This window comes from Anabrus simplex, chromosome 6 (genome assembly GCF_040414725.1).
Source record: "Anabrus simplex isolate iqAnaSimp1 chromosome 6, ASM4041472v1, whole genome shotgun sequence".
Taxonomy (NCBI): domain Eukaryota; kingdom Metazoa; phylum Arthropoda; class Insecta; order Orthoptera; family Tettigoniidae; genus Anabrus; species Anabrus simplex.
In genome coordinates this window covers 152157434-152178381 of record NC_090270.1, presented here as the reverse complement: position 1 = coordinate 152178381, position 20948 = coordinate 152157434, and the positions used below count along the sequence as shown (strand labels likewise).

The 20948-nt window shown below is 38.2% G+C and overlaps 1 protein-coding gene across 1 annotated transcript in view; it reads right to left on the bottom strand.

Annotated features, from left to right (window-relative positions):
- The window catches only part of Wdr81 (WD repeat domain 81), a 340798-nt gene that overhangs the window by 84154 nt on the left and 235696 nt on the right, over nt 1-20948 (bottom strand). The window contains exons 15-17 of the mRNA XM_067149985.2: nt 15254-15506; nt 12386-12561; nt 7314-7603 (exon numbers count right to left, since the gene is read on the bottom strand). Coding sequence (XP_067006086.2) covers nt 7314-7603; nt 12386-12561; nt 15254-15506 — 719 coding nt within the window. The remainder of the gene's footprint in view (nt 1-7313; nt 7604-12385; nt 12562-15253; nt 15507-20948) is intronic.

The following is a 20948-nucleotide window of genomic DNA, read 5'->3' as shown; positions in this document are numbered from 1 at the left end:
CCACTTGAATTAGTGGTTTCGTCAATGCTCACCCACAGTTTTTCGCTATCACATACTGCCCGAATTCTCTGTAAAGTTTCTTCGTAACATTTTGGGAGATAGTTTTTCCTTAATGTGGATTCGTCTGGAGGCTCAAAATTAATGTACTTTGTTAGGAAATTTCTCAGTCCCGGATTATTTATTTTACCAAGAGGAATGTCGGCGCAAACAAATGCTCTGCACACATCTAAATAATACTGGGAATATTTAGATGGGCCTGCATTTGAAGTAGCTGGTTCAGCTATTAGTAATTGTCGTGAACGCACACGCGAAGCAGCTGCAGTATGCTTATTTCCAGACAAATGCTGGGTTACTTGAGAACGTTGATCTGCACGTACTGTTTCACCACACAGTTGGCAAAATAATACTTTTCCATCGGTAGTGAAAATGCTTTTAAATTCCACTGCATATTGTTGAAGACGCGACCTTGTACTCGACTTCTCTTTTGGCATTATTTTTCAGGTTACGACACACGCATTTATGGTGAATCACTGTTTCAATAAAAAGAATAGCAGCGGACACTGAAGGAAATATTTCTTATAAATCCATACAAAATCACACGACCACGGGAATGATATATGGACCCAAACAGCTAACCTTACTCTTAGGAGTGATAAAATTCCACTACCTAATGGTGGGGCAATATTCTTCCGAGTCTCCCATGTCGTAACGGAATTACGTCACCTTATTTCTCTGTGATTGCCTTTCGCTGATATTCTATAAACAAAACCTGAGAGGGCTGACTCATAAAGAATTGGAATGACATCATGCAAGGAAACATCTTGTGCAGCAAATCAAATCGCTGTCTAAATGTAACGACGTAGCCAGTGACCAGCAAGTTTTAGAACTTATAGAGGGAAGTCCATAAATGGCCGAAACATTCAGATACATTATGTTAAATACACTGTTAAAAACAATACCGTAATCGTAAAATGAAAATATGAGCATTATTTTAGAACACAGAAGCATTTTAAATTTTATTGATCAACAAATATTGCCAATTTATGTGCTTATTACAGATTTTCTTAAAATATGTATTTACATTTTTAAAATGTGAAAATATGTGTTTTTATGTGAAATAAGATTCAGTTTTTACACTTGGGGATGCACAATAGGAATAATGAACTTCGTAACTTGCGTTAAAACTTACGCAAAAAATATGCAATTACATAAAAATCCGCTCCCTACTCATTAGTATGAGTTTTAAAAATACGAAGGCAAAAGTTAAATTTAGAGGTGAATTATCAGAATCATTCACTGTAAGAACTAGACTTCGACAAGGAGACGGACTTTCACCATTGTTATTTAATTGTGCATTGGAGAAGGTTATGCGTAAATGGAACAAGAAATGCCAACCAACTATCAAGATCGGCAGAAATATTAAACTCAACTGCCTTGCTTTTGTGGACGATTTAGCATTACTAGCAAATACAATAGAAGAGGCTAAATTTCAAATTGAACAACTAGAAATTATAGCAAAAAAAAAAAAAAAAAAAAAAAAAAAAAAATGGGATTACAAACTTCATTTGAAAAAACAGAAATGATGCCAACTTTTAAAGTTGATTTACCAGTTATTCAACTGAACAGTAATAAAGAGATTAAAATTGTTCAGAAATTCAAATATCTTGGGGAAATAATAACATGGAAAACAAATGAAAAAGAAGCAATAGAACACAGAACAACTAAATTTAAACAAGAACAAAGACTTACCTGGCCAACCTATAAAAAAAAAAAATTTCTTTCGATAAATGCTAAGCTGAAACACTATAATTCCATAGTTAAACCAGAGGCAACGTACGCTAGTGAAAATTTATTCAAATTAAATGTAAAATCTATAACAGACAAATTACAGAAAACTGATAGAAGAATTCTTAGAACAATTATTAATAAAAAACACCTAGTTGATGGACAGTGGAGATTGTTTCCTAACAACATTGTCTATCGTGAATGTGAATCAATAATAATTACAATGCGTAAAAGAAGAATTTCCTTTTTCTGTCACATATCAAGATTACTAGACACCAGGATATTGAAACAACTATTTGATTATTTTTGAAAAATAAAATCAATAATAACTGGCTCAAAGAAGTTCAGGATGATTTGGAAGAATCGGGTATAACTCGGCAACAAATCACAGAAAAGAGAAGAGGATTTTGAAGAACAAAAGTGGAAGTCTCAAACTAAAAACAATTGAACGGAAACAATATACTATACCGGACACACAAAGGACTTCCAGGTCGGAGAGGATGAGAAAGTTCTGGGAGAAGAAAAAGAAGAAATTAACTCAAATGTATTGATTTAAGTGCTCCAATGTGGGCATAAAATATGTAAATAGTAATAAAAATAAATATGGGTTTGGTGGTCCCTACACCTCGCTGGTGTATTAACTTGTTTTCCTTGCTTTTTCCTTCTTAATTTCCCTTCATTATTTTGCTGGGGTTGGTTTTTCTGCCCTCCTGTTGGGTTGTATGTTTAACTATGTTTTCTGGCAGTAAGATACGAACTGAATTCTGGTGGAATCTCTGTGATGGTTGTTGGTGCTGTTCAAGTATAATACTAATAACGAAAGTAAATTAAATTGCTTGAAACTAGGGAAGAGAATAACTTGAGCAACAGGATGGTTTCAGGTTTATTGTAAAACAGGTTACTAGGTGCTCAAGTTTTATGGAGGTGTTAAAAAAAATAGAAAATCTATTATTTCTTTTTTTCCTTTTCGTTCGGCTAAACACTTTAAATTAATATATCACTGTTTTATTTCTTTTAATTGGTTTATGGTTTCATCTCGAGGATGTTTATTTTTTAATTTTATACTAATTAAGTCTCCCTTTTAACCTTTATTTATTGAATAAAGTAATATGTACCTTGTTCTCAATGAACCTCTTGTTTTCTTTGGTAGTGTTAAAACAACTTATTGCCATACCAGGGGTTATTTGGTTCTTGGTCTCTGGGTAACTGTTGGTCTTAACTAAGGTAACGTAAGTGTTTGATATTATGGTGTTATTTTTGGTGTTGCCTTTAATTTTCTTGCCTATGTTTAACTTCTGCTGCTGATAGTCGGTAAGGCGGCAGAAATTGGAGGCACAAATATCTCAGGGAGATAAAACGTTTGAGGGCACAAAATTAAGCTATAATTTACACAGATGAATCGTGGGTAAATATTGGGCAGACAGTGACAAAAGAATGGAAGGATACGACAGTGAAAAGTGCACGGCAGGCCGCCATTGAAGGGGTGAGTTCGGGACTTAGGCCACCGAAAAGCCGAGGACTGTGATTTGCCTTAGTCCACGCAGGTAATTAACAATGGTTTTGTTCCAAATGCTGAACTAACATTTTTATGCCATAAAAACATAAGCCAATTGGGCAAATTACATGAACGAAGTACAGAAAAATGAAAGAGATTTGTGGAAAGCAGACGAATTACAGGACGATGTTGACAAGGAAAATTGTTTAAATATGACTTTCTCCATCATCCGGATCATCCTCAAGTTCATCTCTCGAACCCGGTTCATCCAAAGCGGGAACATCAGGCCTTGCAGAAATGATAGGTGTATGTCCAATGTCTGAGAGCAACGCCAGTGATTAAGGTATGTTGTATTTATTTTACCATCCTACAAATATTAATTTATGAATGAATGAACTTAAAATTACAAAATTACAAACAAAAAATGTGGAACTGTGACGCCCTGTTTAAGTCACACTCGAGCGTGATCTTCACGAGTCGATTTCACAACAGCGCGCTCCATCTACGCTGTACTGCATTTTAAGGTTGGAACGCTCTATAGTCCCTAGTTTAGTAATGTAATTCAATATTATTGCATATTATAGTATTGAAAAAGGTGGACCATTATCACATTAATTTAATAATTATTATTGTGATCACATTCAAGGTTGTTGAGTTTCCAAACGTAGAGCCGCAAACAATTTTCACGTATGTGATAATTCCAGCTTTGTGTTCATTCTTCTAAACTCTGACAGGATATATCCTGAAGAAACACACTGTCAGCATATAAGATCATCCATGGATGAGGTGTTTCGGTGTCTGATGTTACCGTGCCCATACAGAGGATGAAAAGCAGAGGCAAAAATGCAGATTCTTGGTGGACCCCAACACGGACTGGAAATGAAGACGAAGTTCCTGTTGGCCAACAAATCATACTTGTGAAATCCAGGCACAGAATTTGGACCTATTGGACTAAGACTTCTGAGACTTCAAATAATCGGAGTGCCCTCCAGGTAAGTTCACGTGGCATCCTGTTGGAAGCTTTCTCCACGTTCAGAAAGGCCAGATGTAGAACATGGATGCCATTTTTCATCTTGCTCACAGCTTGTGATATTTTCTGGATGTTCATTGGCAGGGCAGATCCAGCTACTGCATCACCACAAGGAATCAGTTAACATATTACATATGAGGGCCATCCGGAAAGTAGTACCCGTTAGCACCGCATTAAGAGCTGACGACTCGGGTAGCCGCTGGGCAAGGTCAGACCGCATCAGTGGCTTGTCTGCCTGCTCTGTGTGAGGTTGCGTGACGCTAGCATTGCCTGTGTTGTGTCTGTGATCGTTTAAAATGTTTAAACAAATTGAGAACCCCGCCAGTTGTGAAGTGAGGGCCGTGATTAAATTTCTTTATGCATGAAACGTTTGACCTTGTGATATTCATCACCAATTAACGGAGGTGTATGGAGACAATGTGATGGACGAGTCGTCTGTTCGGCGCTGGTGTCGCACCTTCAACCTGGGGAGGGGGAATACACACGACGTTATTCCGATGAAGGAGACTCTTTCCTGACTCGCATCATTACTGGGGACGAAACATGAGTTTGTTATGCATCAGCTGAGAGTAAACGACAGTCAATGGAGCCGTGACTACGTATCTCAATACGCTGGCGGCGGAGGACTATGACGCTGGAATAAGAAAACTCGTCACACGTTATGATAAATGCCTAAATTTGCTAGGAGATTATGTGGAGAAGTAGTGTAAAGTATGCTCTTTCCAATAAAAATGTGTATATATGTTAATATTTGCTCCTGTGTCTTTATTGCGCAAACGGGTACCACTTTCCGGATAACCTCCATATAATCTTGTAGCAGTCCCTCGAATGGTCCAAAATAGCTAGTGGGTCTCTGAGAAGATTGTCAAAATCTTTAATTTGCAGGATGCAGCCAATATATTCAGTTACTTCACACTGGGAATCTGCTAGATGGTAGACCTTACTGTATGTGTACCCTCTGCTCTATCCAGTGTCTCATAGATGCCTTGGTAGTGTCATTTTGTTGTTGTGGCAACAGTGTGTTTTGTGGCAGACTAACATCTTGTACTGGTTGTGATCTGCTTGTAGTTTTGTTTTCCACCACATCTTATAAGCATCTTTTTTAGACTTGACAGCCATGCAATACCACATTAAAGAACGATATATAGTTAACATTTCACAATTCACCTACCATAGCTTTAGAAACAATTTATATTACACATTTTTTGTAAGATAGCAGAACTTTTACAGCCATCCATTCTTTATTATTAACTGAAACCACTAGCTCCAACTGCAGATGAATGTTTTTCATACACTTTTTGGCAACTTACAATAAAGAGCAAATATAACATTTCAACTTTGAAAGAAGTAAATACTTTTACATACACTAAGTTATATGTCTTTCAATTATGCAGGTGTTATTGAATCAATCTAGGGACAGTCTCTCCCTCTCCTATCTCCTGAGTTCATGCATATGTGTAAGAGACAAAACAAAAAAACAAAAACAAAAATTAATAATAATAATTTGTTTTACATCGCAAATTACGACGATGGAATAGGAAAGAGCTGGAGTGGGAAGGAAGCGAATGTGGGCTTAATTAAGATACAGCCCCAGCAATTTTTTAGTGTGAAAAATAGCAAACCACGGAAAACCATCTTTAGGGCTGCTGATATTGGGGTTTGAACCCACTATCTCCTGAATGCAAGCTCACAGCTGCGTGACCCGAACCGCACAGCCGAGACAAAACATGTCGGATAACCATATAGATAACTGCCGACAATGCTGCGATTCCCACTTTCAAAGCCAAAAGAGAGCAGGTTCTCTTATCACAAAGCAGACTTGGATAAGACTGTGGGCCATTGTCAATAGTGTCAGTGCTGCCAATCACAAATGTATATGATTCACATTTTACCTGCCAGTTTCTATCATTTTTGATATTTCAATTTTTAAGAAACTTTATGTAGTGGAGACAATGAATACATTCACTCAAATTCAAGGCTATTCAGTGCTGACATTTCAATAATTTGCAATTATGTAAATCTGGAGAGTCAAGCTATAGTTACAAATGAGCCACTCATTGACATTCAAGGTTCTTCAAATTTTACCTAACTTTCAAAGCATGGCACTGATCTTTGTGTGTAACCAATATTTTTCATGATTGTTTCAGTGTTGCAAACAGCATCATCCATTCTTTATTTGATGTAAATTTCAAAGTAAAATTTGATGAGGTCCTCAAAATTTGAGCAAGCTGCGTTAAAATATAAATGTCAATTTCTACACATTTTTCTTTTCTCTGCTGAACTAATTGTAAATAAAATCTTATTGCTTGGTGGCCTTGATTGTGAAGGCATCACATCTCATTGGGCTGACATGATGGTTATCCGGTTTGAGTCCTGAGATTGGAAAATATACTCTCCAACAGAAGGTTGGCCAGCAAGGTACAAGTAGTAGTATACATTCCTGATCTTTAGTTTCCGTGCCAAAACCCTGGGTTCACTTACAAACTTCTCTGCAGTGCTCAAAAAGGGGTGAGAGCATATGACACTGTTGATAATGACTCGTCCATTGGATGGGGACATTAAGCTTTGTGTAGACCCCTTGGTGTTACTTGACATGAGTAGGCAATGTGCTGAGAATGGGCTTCATACTCTCCCTAACTCATTATACACTATATAAAACTTAATATGCAGTCATCACAATGGTCATGTACACTTGTACAATGATCTTCACCTCTAAGGTAAGGAGTAATGAACTCCTTGTGCAAAAATGGTGCAAATAAATGAAGATTGCAAATTGCCCATTGTCATGGTCAATGTTTATCCACGAGCCTAGCCATTAGAAAACACACACACATTTTTGCAAATTGGCAGCATATATCAAAAGAGTTAAAAATTTGTAAAAAAAACTGCAGAAAAAGAACAGAGGTAATCACTGGGAGGAAAAGGCATAAAATGGTACAGACTAGAGGAAGAGGTAGAGGTAATGTAACTTCTCTACTTTATTATTCTGCACACTTACTGTACCTGAGTGGGCTACTTCTTTTGGATTCCACACCTCTGGTCAACAGGCCACTCGCTTCTTCGTTTAATTTCCTGCCATGAGCTTTGTCGAATCCAAGAAAAAATCTCTGAAGAGAAGGGACAGCCAGATTTTTGCGAGTCATTTCACAACCAATGCGCAAAGCCAATACATATACAGCATCAACAAATTTTGTAGCTACAGCAGACCGAGCCACAGTTCCAGATGGAAATGGAAAGCGAGTTGTAGAGATAAGACGAACAGCAGGATTCAGAATGGATTTTAGTATAACATCCTGGAAAATAAATAGATATTAGAAACCTTTTATCTAAAAAATGAAGAAAACCTTAAAAGTCGTCAGAGGGACGTAAAACCAGTAATATTTTCATTTAGTTTACATCTACATAATTGAAGAGCTCTTTTCTTTCAGTATGCAATGATTGGAGACTGTCCTTTTTGTATACGTGACTGACTAATCTAGACAACCATAAATATTTAGTGATCTTTCTCGAAACCCTAAATCGTTTAACTTCTCAAGTTACAGAATACAATATTTTTGCTTCAGAAAATAATTCATTACATTCTTGATGGATATCCTCTGTCTGGTAATCTGTATTCTTGTCTTTTCCCTCGTTCTTTTCTCCTCTTTCTGTTGCTCCCTCTTTCTACTAAGGCATGTGTTTATCCTATAATATGATATAATATATATATATATATATATAAATTATATGTTTCTATTCATGTTCTTGTCATTATACATGGATGCTATATCAAGTAAGTATACTACCCATGATTTTTAATAACACAAGTGAAATTAGTATAATTACACCATTCCTAATTTGTATCTTTTTTTTTTTTTTTCTTTCAGAATTTAAACTAGCTTCTAGGAGATATGAAATATATTTTATGGATTATTATAACTGACGAGATGGTTAACATTTTTTATGAAATAAACCATCATCCTGTTTCTTGAGGATTTTAAGAATAAATTCAGCATGCAACAAAGGAAAGCATCACTTTCTAGGGTCATTTCAATATTTAGCCACACCTATAAAATTTGCATCTTTACTATAAATGCCGAACAATCTAAGATGTAGTTCTGAAAATTGATATTAGATATTGAAACACTATTTAGTGCTTAAAAATCTGGTAGTGACGTAGGACAAGAATAAGAGAGTGTAGAAAAGAAAAAGACTTGTTTGACACAAGAGAAAGCAATACCAATATTTACTTAAAATCATGCAATTGCTATCGGTATATTTTCTACATGGGTATTTATAAGTAATTAGCTGTAGTACCTGGCTCTGCCTCGGTAAATCCTTTGAATCGTCAAATTTAAGATTTGTGTTAACTATTTGAAATGAACTTTTGCAGATTTCTTTATTGTGATGTTGGTTCATATTTTACAAATTCGCCTGTAGATTTGAGTTATTCTTAAGGGTTTAAATTTAAGTTTTAGTTCGAGATAATGTAGTTTCACTTTAAACGTCCTTGTGACAGCTGAGATAGTATGATGATGATGATGCTGCTGCTTGTTGTTTAAAGGGGCCTAACACTGAGGTCATTGGCCCCTAATGGTACGAAATGAGATGACAACAAAAAGTTCAAAAAATCCACTCAAAAACAAAAGGGATAAATAATAGTATTACTGACCAAGGGGCTACTTATAAAGCACAATGATGCTTGATGTCTAAAGGGGTGAAAAAACCAAGTCTAAGGCCCCACAGAATGGTACATGTCGCGAGTAAAGTAGAACCATAGTATTTGTCATGTTGGGGTACTAATCAAAAGTAGCGAAGACTCGCGGTGTTCCACACAAGATGGTACTACTCACAAGTATTGTACTTCGTACAGGGAACGCAGACCTATGGTGTTTCTCATACAATGGCACCACTCACAGCCAACGCAAACCGATGAGGCTTCTCACCTAGGTGTACTAATCACGGGCACCGGTATTCCCGTGGTGTTCCTCACATAGTGGGCACCAATCACAGGCAACGCAGACCGACGGTGTCGCTCATATAGCGGTACAACTCACAGGCTACGCCCAGACCCGCGGTGTTGCTCACATGGGCACGACGCACAGGTACTGGAAACCCCCAGGCCAGCCTCTTTACTGCCACTAATCACAAACCTATTTCGTACCTAATTTAGTGGTACTACTTGCAAGTACAGGCAACCTATGGTGTTCCCCGCATGATGGTACGAATCAAAAGTAGATTCATGGTTCTAATTCAATCATCCCTTGGTCACCCCTTTTAGTTGCCTCTCACGACAGGCAGGGGATACCGTGGGTGTATTATTCATCTGCGTCCCCCATCCACAGGGGGTAAAGAGAGAGAAAAAAAGAAGAGAGAAGGGATCAGTCACTTTGAAAAATGAAGTAACAGATGAAGAAAGGCACGGGCCATGAAGGGCGTGAAAATGAAAGACTCCCTAGGCCTCGAATGCTCTAATACCGTCGGGGTCAGAAAAGAACAAGAGTTGACCAAGGGAGGTCGGATAGGATAGACGAAAGTGAGGAGCCTGGCACAAGTAAGTGGAAGCAATGCCAAGACTCAGCTAAGGGCCCCGTGGTCGCCAATCCACACTCCCAAGTTGAGAGCCCCTTGGGCCCCTTTTAGTCGCCTCTTACGACAGGCAAGGGATACCACGGGTGTGTTCTACGTGTGCGTCCCCCACCCGCAGGGGGTAGTGTGTTTGGTCCGCGAGAGGTATTTTATTTCCCTCAAGTCCGCCGGCAAGCCGGTTAGGAACCCCCTATCCGCCACCTGGGACGTGCCACGTGGGAGTATCACCTCTCCCCCTGCTATGCCAGCGTAGTAGGTTTGTGGCTGAGATAGTATGAGAAGTAGCCAACTCTTTTAAATAAGTAATGAAAGTAAGTTATAAAAATATATATATTTACATGTTGCGTTATAGGTATGATGTACACTATTCCAACTGTCACTGGAACAGTTACCAACCAGCCTAGCGAAACCAAAAATGAGGATTCAACACCTACAGTATATCCGTCTTTTTTCTTTTTCAAAGCTTTTGAACTCCCATGCCAATGGAGGTTGAACGTGGATTTCAACGGCATCCGGATTGTCAGAATTCATCTCAGCGACACCGAAAACCATGGATTTGATCATTCTTAAATTATTATTCTTACCACCACAGTATTTTTTCCAGACAGAAAGTAATATATATGTACCAAGTCTGATTGAAATCCACGTTGGTACATACACACATACATCCATAATCTTGGTAATTAAGATACTTTCTTTTTAACCCCTTTTCACCATCCCCTCATGTCGTTGGGGGCTGATCTTGGACTTAACCGACATTGAGAGTGTCACTATTCATCCCAGTGACCCCAAAAACTATGGTTTTTACATTAATATTGGTCTCCTATTCATTTTTATTTCACCCAATTTTCCACCCCCGCCCCTAGGAGTTTCTTAACCTCGCAGTATTTTTTGCAGGAATTAAGTCACATGTGTACCAAGTTTGGTTGAGAGCTATGCTAGGACACACACATATCCATCCATAATCTTGGTCATTTTGGACATTCTTTTTCATCCCTTCTAACCTGTATTCCGTTTGGGGCTTAACTTTGACTTGAACGGCATCCAGAATACAACCGTTCATCTCAGCGATCCCGAAAACTATGAATTTGATACTAATATAGGTCGTTTTCGATTATTTTTACATTTCACCCCCTCACCTCGGGTTGCTAAATGTGGTTACCCACACAGTATTTTTTCCAGATAGTAAATCACATGTGAACCAACTCTGGTTGAGAGCTGTGCTGGAACACAGACGCATCTCTGTAATTTTACATCCATAATATTGTTAATTTTGTAAGTTTTTTCTTTCACCCCTTCTTATCACCATGCCCATGGGGGCTGTAGTTTGACTAAATGATGTCCAGAATGTCACAATTCATCTCAGCGACCCCGAAAACTATGGATTCAACACAATACCACTCATTCTCAATTACTTCTACATTTCATCCCTTACTCTAGGGGTGCTAGGGGTCTCTTACCCCTGCAGTATTTTTTCCAGATAGTAAGCCATATTTGTAACAATTTTTGTAGAGAACTATGCTGGAACACACTCACATATATCCATTATCTCGGTCATTTCAGACATTTTCTTTCTCGCCTTATGCCAAAGGAGGCTGAACTTAGACTTAAAAATATCCAGAGGGTCATTATTCATCTCAGCGACACTGAAAACTGTGGATTCAACACAATTTTCGATTGTTTTATGTCTCACCCCTTCTCAGCCCGTACCCCTAAGGTTTTTACCCCCCCCCGTGGTTCATCACGTGATGGTAAGCCATAACTGTATGAAGTTTGGTTGAAATTGCTCCAGTAGTGCCGAAAACTATGGATTTGACACTAATATCAGTTGTTTTTTAATATATTTCACCCTTCTCCTAGGTGTTTTAGGGGTGTCTTACCCCCCCCCCCCACAGTATTTTTTCTAGATAATAAGTAATATTTCTTCCAAGTTTAGTTGACAGCTATGCTGGAACATGCACACATACGTCCATTATCTCGTTCAATTTGGACATTTTTTTTTCACCATTTCTCACCCCCTATGAGAAGTGGGTTGAAAATGAACTTTCAAAGTTCAGAATGTTACTATTCATCACAGTGAGCCCGAAAACTATGGATTCAACACTATTTTTTATTATTTTTATACCTAACACCCCTGACCTCCCATTTCTAAGGGTGCTAGGCATGGTTTACCTCCAAAGAGCTCGTCTCCAGATAGTACGTCATAAGTGTATCAGATTTGGTTGAAATTGCTCCAGTGGTTTAGGGGGAGATATAGTTCACTCTCTTTCTTTCTTTCTTTCTTTCTTTCTTTCTTTCTTTCTTTCTCTCTCTTTCATATATACGATAAATTACTGACTTTATATTGTATATAAGAAATGTCCCTATTACTCATAACATCTGTTTAAAAGTTAGAGCAGGAGATGGAAATTGAGACTCGTAACCTAAAAGCACTGACGGTTTGAAAGAAGCAAACATGATGAAAGAGATATGCCACTAGCTTTAGAATACTAACAACAGATTCATACCTGCAACTGATCCATGAGGGTAGCATCACAGAGGTATGGAATAATATGCTTTAATAAAGCCAGACAACCAACAAGCCCTCCTTCTAGATTAGCAGTGAGCTTCCTCTTACAAAGAGCAATCAACTCACCCATGTGAGGCAAGTACTGTAGAACAATCAGCTGCTCCCCATACAATCCTGTAATGTCAGAAATCTGTTTTTCAAGTATAAATTTTCTTCAGTGTTGATTTCCATTATGTAATGATAATTAAAACTGTAATGAATTTTTTGACTTCACTACTTCATTGAAGGCAATCATTTACCATCGAAAATACAAGAAGTAATTAATAAAGTCTTAATTCATTATAAAAACAATCTTGTGAATGTAAACTCTCATTTAATTACTTACTCCACTATGAGTTTAAAACTAGCAGAAACCAAAGAACAACAACTTTAAGCTTGATGAATTTGCATGGTTATAGGCCTACTAAGGTTTTTATAAATAAGTTAAAGATAAAAACAAACAGGGAAAATAAATCCATTTAACACTCCCCCACAGCGGATATTGAAAATGACTTCCTTGTGCAGTGATACATAATTGTGCTCAATTGTGTTTAAATACACTCGACAGGAAATTTCAATATTCATCATTAGATTATCAATTTTTCTCAAACTGTGAAATGTTGATCAGTTTGAATAACTAACAATGAATAATGAAACAAAGGCAAACATTTTTGTCACTAATTCATTTTTCATACAGAAATGAAATTAATGATTATTCCAAATTTATCTTTCTCTTCACAGCAGAGTGAATCAATTCATGTTCCTTGTTGTTCTTTGGATGTAGCACTATTCAGCAGAAATAGTGACAAAGTTTGATTCTTTCCTGTTCATCCCGGAGGAATTTCCAGAGAGAACTGCATTTCCAGTCTCAAGAGCACCTACTCCAACTCGAGGCCTAAATCATTTATGTTACACTACCACAGGTCATCAGACAGAAGCTACAGTATAAACATATACGCCAAATACTGCTTGATCATTCAGTAAAGCAAATACGAGGTGTGTTCAAAAAAAGACCGAACTGTGGCTAGAAAAACTTTATTATGTAGCTTACATCATTTCACAGACTGTCCCCTTCAAAATAGTCCCCTGCACTATCAACAGAGTGTTGCCAACGTTTCTTCCACTTTTGGAATGCTTCCTGGAATGCACTTTCTTTGATGGCGCGAAGTTACTTCGTCGCATTCTCCTTGATCTCTTCAATGTCTTGGAAACGATGTCCTTTCAAGGTGGTTTTCAATTTGGGGAATAAGAAAAAGTCTGCTGGAGCCAAATCGGGAGAATAGGGCGGATGGGGCACAACAGGAATTTGGTGTTTTGCCAGATCACTGCGGACCGAGCGAGAGAGGCATGTGCTGGCGCATTGTCATGGTGCAACATCCAGGATTTGTTTTCCCACAGTTCAGGCCTCTTCCTGCACACAGCATCTCTCAAATTTGTTAAAACATTCTGGTACAGTTCTTTGTTCACTGTCTGACCTCGGGGTACAAACTCGTGATGGACAATGCCTTTCCAATCAAAAAATACAATCAGCATCACCTTGATGTTTGAACGACTCATTCGTGCTTTTTTCGGTCGAGGAGAACCTTTCCCCACCCACTGTGATGATTGCCTTTTGGTTTCGACATCGTAAACGTACACCCATGTCTCATCTCCAGTGATGATGTTCTTCAGGAAGTTGTCATCAGCATCTGCGTTAGCAAGCATTTCCTGACTGATGCTGACTCGGTTCTCTTTTTGATCGTCAGTCAGCAAACGAGGGACAAATTTAGCACTGACGCGCCGCATCTGAAGTTTTTCGGTTAAAATTGCATGACATGATCCTACGCTGATGCACACCTGATCAGCAACCTCTCGGACTGTCAAACGACGATTTCCACGAATCACTTCACGAACTCTCTCGACATGGCGGTCGTCTGTTGATGTGGAAGGTCGCCCAGGCCTAGGGTCTTCAGTGACAGACGTTCTACCGTCTTTGAAATGTTTAAACCACTCGTAGCATTGTGTACAACTCATGCATTCCTCCCCGTATGCTAGCTTCAACATTTCAAATGTTTCCACAAACGTTTTCCCAACTTTGAGGCAGAACTTCACGCACACGCGTTGTTCCTCAAGCTGTTTCATTATAGACTTCGACGAACATGTGACACACGCAATCACTTCAGAGGCTCTAACTCAACTGATAATGCAGGCAATGGAATGCGGAAAGCAGCGGTCTGTTGTCAGAAGTTGCTGCTAGGCGCCGCCACAGTCACAACTCGCTCAATGTTGCGGTTTGCGCGCAATTTACAAAATTCGGTCTTTTTTTGAACACACTTCGTATATCATGATCTTCCAACATTTGTCTTTTTTTTAATTGATGATGATGATAAGATCAACAACAACAACAAACATCATCATGGACTCTGCTACCATTTGCAGGTATCAATAATTTCTCAAGCTTTTCTCTCTCGGCATCGACTCTTAATTCTAAATGACGAGAAAGAAGAAAGCACTCATACTAAAATTTCCAACCAAATCAAATGAAAAAAAAAACATGGCGCAACAACCTCAAAGGGCCTTTGCCTACCAAGCGACCGCTGCTCAGCCTGAAGGCCTGCAGATTATGAGGTGTCATGTGGTCAGCATGACAAATGCTCTCGGCCATTATTCTTAGCTTTTAAAATTTCCAACAGTGAGAAAAATCATATTATGAATTTATTATTTATTATGGTGAACGTATGTTGATAATACTTATCACAAGGTACTCAGAAAATTGTGATCAAAATAGCAGAGCATATTTAAAGAAAGGCAGTTACAGCAAGTTAAAATGAAGAGCACTGATATTTACCAGCAATGGAAACCAGACAATCCAATACTTTAACAGCATTTTCATCTCCTACTACATTTCCATTGGCAATACACAAAATACGAGATGTTTTATCCAATGTTCGTTCATCGACTGGTAGAGGGCGAAGGTTCTCCTTTCCTAGGTAACATAATGTCAGCATACGGAGCAAGTTGCGGGACATATGTCTCGATGTGAGTACAGGACCCAACCGATGAGACAGCCAAATAACAGAGTCAACACTCATGTCAGACACCTGCAAAAGACCATCCAAACTTTGACACAACCTCATTCAAAGTAATAGGTGAAAGAAAATATGTAACAAAGGTTTATCCACCTTAAAGTAAAGATTCTAACTGTTAGGCAGCATTTTCTGTTGCCATCTTTATTTCTAATTTACACTGATTAAAGAGAAAACAGTTACTCTTGAATGTTGTTTCAATTCTTTAAAATCAATTTTCTTTTTGGGTTATATTATTAAAAAAAAATATATATATATATATATATACTAACTGAAAACTACAAAAACAGCTGGAACTGATAATATTTCTGGGTATATACTAAAGGCAATGGGTTGAGATATAGTACCATATCCGAAGTACTTATTTGATTACTGTTTGGCATGACCGAGCTACACCAAATTTAATGGATAGTTGCTATAATAGCGCCCCTGTATAAAAGAAAGGGTGATAAACATAAAGTTGATCATTACAGGCCAGTCAGCTTGTTGCATGTAAGCTTTAGGAAAGTGTTCTTTCCGATTATATTAAACATGTTCGCAAAATTACTAACTAGTTTGACACAAGGCAGTTTGGGTTAAGGAAAAGTTATTCTGCTGAGACTCAACTTGTGAGATTCCAGCAAGATATAGCAGATATTTTATACTCCGGAGGTCAAATGGACTGTATCGCTATTGACCTATCCAAGGTTTTCAATAGAGTATATCATAGGAGACTGACAAAAATGAGGACAATTAGAGTAAACAAAAGAGAGACTGAATGGGTAGCTATATTTCTAGAAAACCGAACTCAGAGAATCAGAGTAGGTGAAACATATTTGATCCTGTAAAACATTACAAAGGTAGTTCTTCTAGGCAGTATTATTGGACCTTCATTATTTTCTTAACCCATTCACCATTGCCCATTTAAATCTGTGAGCAACGTTTGAACAGTTGTGTGCATAAATCAGTGAAGCCACTGAAATCCAGGCCATGTAATAGGTTATTTAATGTTGGTCTTGTCATCATTTTAAAATTTTATGTAAAACTGCTGTTTGTGAAAAAAAAAAGGGAAGAGTTTTATGAAAAAATGTATGTTTTGAAAAATTATGTTGATTGGAAAATTTTATAAGACTAAACAGACATTAATAAAGAATATATTGAAAATTATTTTTAATTATTGTAACTTATGTGTTACAAGGATAAAAATATTTTGAACCAATGAACTCTTTGAAAATGGGATTGATTATGTTGTAATATTGTATAAAGGAATGTTCATTTTGATACATAACTTTTGAGGCAGCTTGTAATGACACGTGTAGATTTCTAATAACAAAATTTCTGTTTTGTAATCTAAACATCCAGAAACTTGCCAATGTAAGGAAGTGTTTTTTCATGGGTTGGAATAACGACCTTTTCCATTGGTGAATACGGAGATCTGGATAAATTCTGTGTCCTTATTGGTTACTTCATGATCACTTGATTTCCGGTTTTTGGCTCCTCGTGAGAGCGAGGCAACTGTCCACGTCTTTTGAATACCGATCACCTTAGCGGCCAGACACGTTCTGCGTCCGTCCCATCTCGGTACTCCAGACTTCTGGCGTTGCCTGCCTCTCACGGTAAGCACTATTCTCTGATGGTCGATTTGATTTAAATTCTTCCTTGTGTTTCAGCCCTTTCTAATTGAATGCAACTTTCTATGGTAATGTAAATTGTTTTGTGTATTTGGGTTTCCTGTAGACTTCCACATTCACCAATTTGTGTTTTCTGAATGCCTGTGCTTCGACAGTCATAGCATTTTAGATTTTGGAGGCAATTCTCTTTACTTGTTCAGTAGTTGTAACTAAATGTAAATTTAACCTCCTTTTCTTGATTAACGATGTTACCAATCACGTGTAAAATTTTGTTTTCTTTTGAGATTGCCTCTTGTGCATCTGTTCCAATTTCTACGTGGTTTCACTCTGCGCATTTAATTGGAAAACAATTCATATCTTCAGTCATTTTTATGAAACTAACACTACAGTGATTTTTAATATTTCCTCTATGTACTTAAGTACTTAGACAGTAAAAAGCTTATTATGTTGATATCTGAGGCATTATATTTATAGCTTTATACTGGAAGTTTTTTCTCTTTTAGGTTAGTTTGTAAGAAAATGCCAACTGTAGTTAAATATTTGCACTTGGATTGTATAAGCTACGTGGCCAGAGATTTCCGCCACCATAGCTCAACTGGTAAGAGCATCCAATACCAAACCAGATAATTGTGGATGTGGATCTGACTGGCAAATGGTTGGCCATTTTTTTGCTCTATACTTAACATCTCCTCAGTATGTACTAAATGTACTGAAAATGGCATATTATGTTGAAAGTCTATTTAGAGTTTAATACTTCCATAACAGTGGACACCCTCTTAACCTGCTGGTTAGCCCAAAATATTAAAATAAAAAAGGCTATTCAGTAATTTATTATACTATACTTCAACTGAAACTGTTTTGAACAATATTCTGATAAATATCAGGCTTATAAACTGACATGCATTATTGCAAATGATAAGCAATATTAAACAAGTTCATCTTGTGCACAAGTGGGACAGGGTGGGAAGCAGTACAGATGCTTGCAACTGTGGGAAACTAGAAGTGACATAATTCACCAGGTCAGTCAGTTAAGAGTGTCCATTGTACATATACTAAAGTCTCAGCCCAAAGGCTGGTTGGATCTACAACAGCTGTAATAGATAGCTCAGGTGTCACTGCAAAGTGAAGAAGTTTCCCCTGTTGCTTTCCTCAATAAGCCAGTAAGTGCTGTAACTTATCAGTCTGCCATGCCCACTAACCAGCACTGTAAGTGATACTTTCAAGCCATTTATAACAGGGACTGGCTGTGTAAGAAATGGCATTACCAGCACTGCATATACTTTAGTCACGTTCATGTTATCAAAGCCAAGGTTAAGAGATAAATGAGTGTAACAAAATTTGTTCTAGCTCATACCAGATTACACAGTGCATTGTAAACGATATGTCTCACCAAAAATTTATCTGGACTTACATTTACTGATATTTATCAAAAAATTTATAAAATTATCAATACATACATAGACTGAGTACTTGAGACAAAATAATTAACTTGTCTCCTCATTTATCCACTGTGGTCATTTCTTATATAAATGATGAAATTATTAATTATGGTGTGCGATAATAATATAATTAATATATACAACGTGCATAAAAGTTTAGTGAAAAATAATTTTACACGAAGAAAACAGAAGTTACAAACAAAATACTGTTGTTTGCCTTCAAAGTACTCTCCATTGGTCACAATTCACTTTTGGCAACCTGTGTACAGCTGCTGGAAACGGGCAACAAAGATGTCTTTTGGAATCAATGTGTCCCTTGAAGTGGGAAAACAAAAAGATGTCTGCAGATCAGGGTACTATGGTGGATGTTCAAGAACAGTTACGTGCAACTTAGACCGCAGTGTTTGGGTAGGTGTTGTTGTGGAGGAAACTCCACTTTCTGGTCCTGTACAACTCTGGCTGAACATCTGGATGCGTAGCAGCAGCCATTTCAGAATGTTGTCATAGAATGTGATGTTGACGGTTTGACCCACTGGTATGAATTCCTGGTAGAAAAATGCAGTGTCGTGATCCTGGACTTTTGGGGGCAAGTCATTTTTGGATGTGGGGAACACCATGCCACTGATTGCCGCTTGGTCTCCGGATCGAACTGGTAGCACCAGCTCTCATCACCTGTGATTTTCAGATGAGATCGATCTCGATCACATGTGTCAATGAAATCTCCAGTGTTGCCTTCTGCTTGTCGGTCAAGTGTGCAGTACAAATGCAGAACAGATCTTCTGCTTATCCAAATTGCTGTGAATGATTTTGTTCACACTGTCCTTGACTTACTTAATTCCTGTTGTTCCTTGTGGAACATAGGGCATCCACAAACCATCTCCATCTGATCCTGTTGCCAGGCAACCTCTTCACCTCTTTCCAGGACTAGCCTTCTTCCATTGCCTCCATGTGTACAGTTCTTCACCACGTTTGTTTGGGCCTTCCTCTCCTCCTTTTATCCTGCAGGTTCTAATCCAGTGCCTCTCTCTCGATGGCTTCATTACCTTTCCGAACGTATATCCAATCCATTTCTATTTCCGCTGCTTTATCTGTGTAGCCATCTTGGTTTCACCCGTCCTTCTCCATAGTTCATGATTGGAGATTACTTCCAGCCAGTAGTTTAGAATCTTCCTTAAACAGTGGTTGACAAAGGTCTGCAACTTGGAGGTAATCACTTTAGTCACTTTCCAGGTCTAGGACCCATATAGAAGAACAGCCTTGACATTGCCTCGGAAAATGCGAAGTTTGGTCCTGATAGATATTTTGTCATTCTTCCATACCAGATAGAGCCGAACAAAGGCACCATTTGCTTTTTGTATATGTTGAGAAACATCCTGTACTGCTCCTCCATCTTTGGTAACTACACTGCCCAAGTAGGTGAAATTATCCACATCCTCTATAGGTTCATCACTGAAAACAAATGGGTCTAGTTTGTTGGTGTTCATCCTTAGGGCCTTGGTCTTCTTTGAGTTGATCGTTAGTCCCACCTTTTTTCCTTCTTTTACCAAGTCTTCAATCTTTGATTGCATTTCACCATGTGCCTCAGACACACATCGTTAGCGTAGTCTAGGTCTTCTAACCTATTAGCCAATCCCCACTGGATACCACGTTTCACATTTCGCATTACATTCCGCATTACCGCATCAATCACCACCAGGAACATGGTTGGCAAGAGGATACAACCTTGACATACTCCTGAACGTACAGATATAGGCTCGGATACATGGCCCTCATGAATGACTCTGCATGTATAATCACGGTATGTTTCCTGAATGAGGTTGGTAATTTGTGATGGCAATCCATACCGCTTCACTTCCTTCCACATAGCTTCTCTGTGATTGAATCAAAAGCTTTTTCGAAGTTGATGAACACTACATAGAGGCGAGATGACCATTCAGCACACTGCTCCAGAATTATCCCCAAGGTGTTTATTTGGTCTACACACGAGCGATTCGATCGAAAGCCTGCCTGTTCCCGTCGGAGCCTCAAGTTGATATACTCCTTAATTCTGTTCAACAGAACCCTGGTGAAGACTTTGCTAGGGATTGAAAGAAACATAATGCCCCTCCAGTTGTTGCAGTTTGATGTATCGCCCTTCTTTGGCAACTTCACCAGCAACCCACATTTCCAATCTGTCTGCATTTGTGCATTAACCCATATCTTCTCAAATAGCGGCTGCAACATATTGGTAGTGGTATCCATATCAACCTTCATGACTTCTGCTGGAATATTGTCAACACCTGCTGCCTTACCAATATGCAACTCTCTCAATGCCTGCTTGATTTCCTCCACTCTTGGAATGCATACTTTAATCCTTGGGTCAGGCTGGGTTTCTTCTTCTTTTCCTTCTTTTTCCTCTTCTTCTTCTT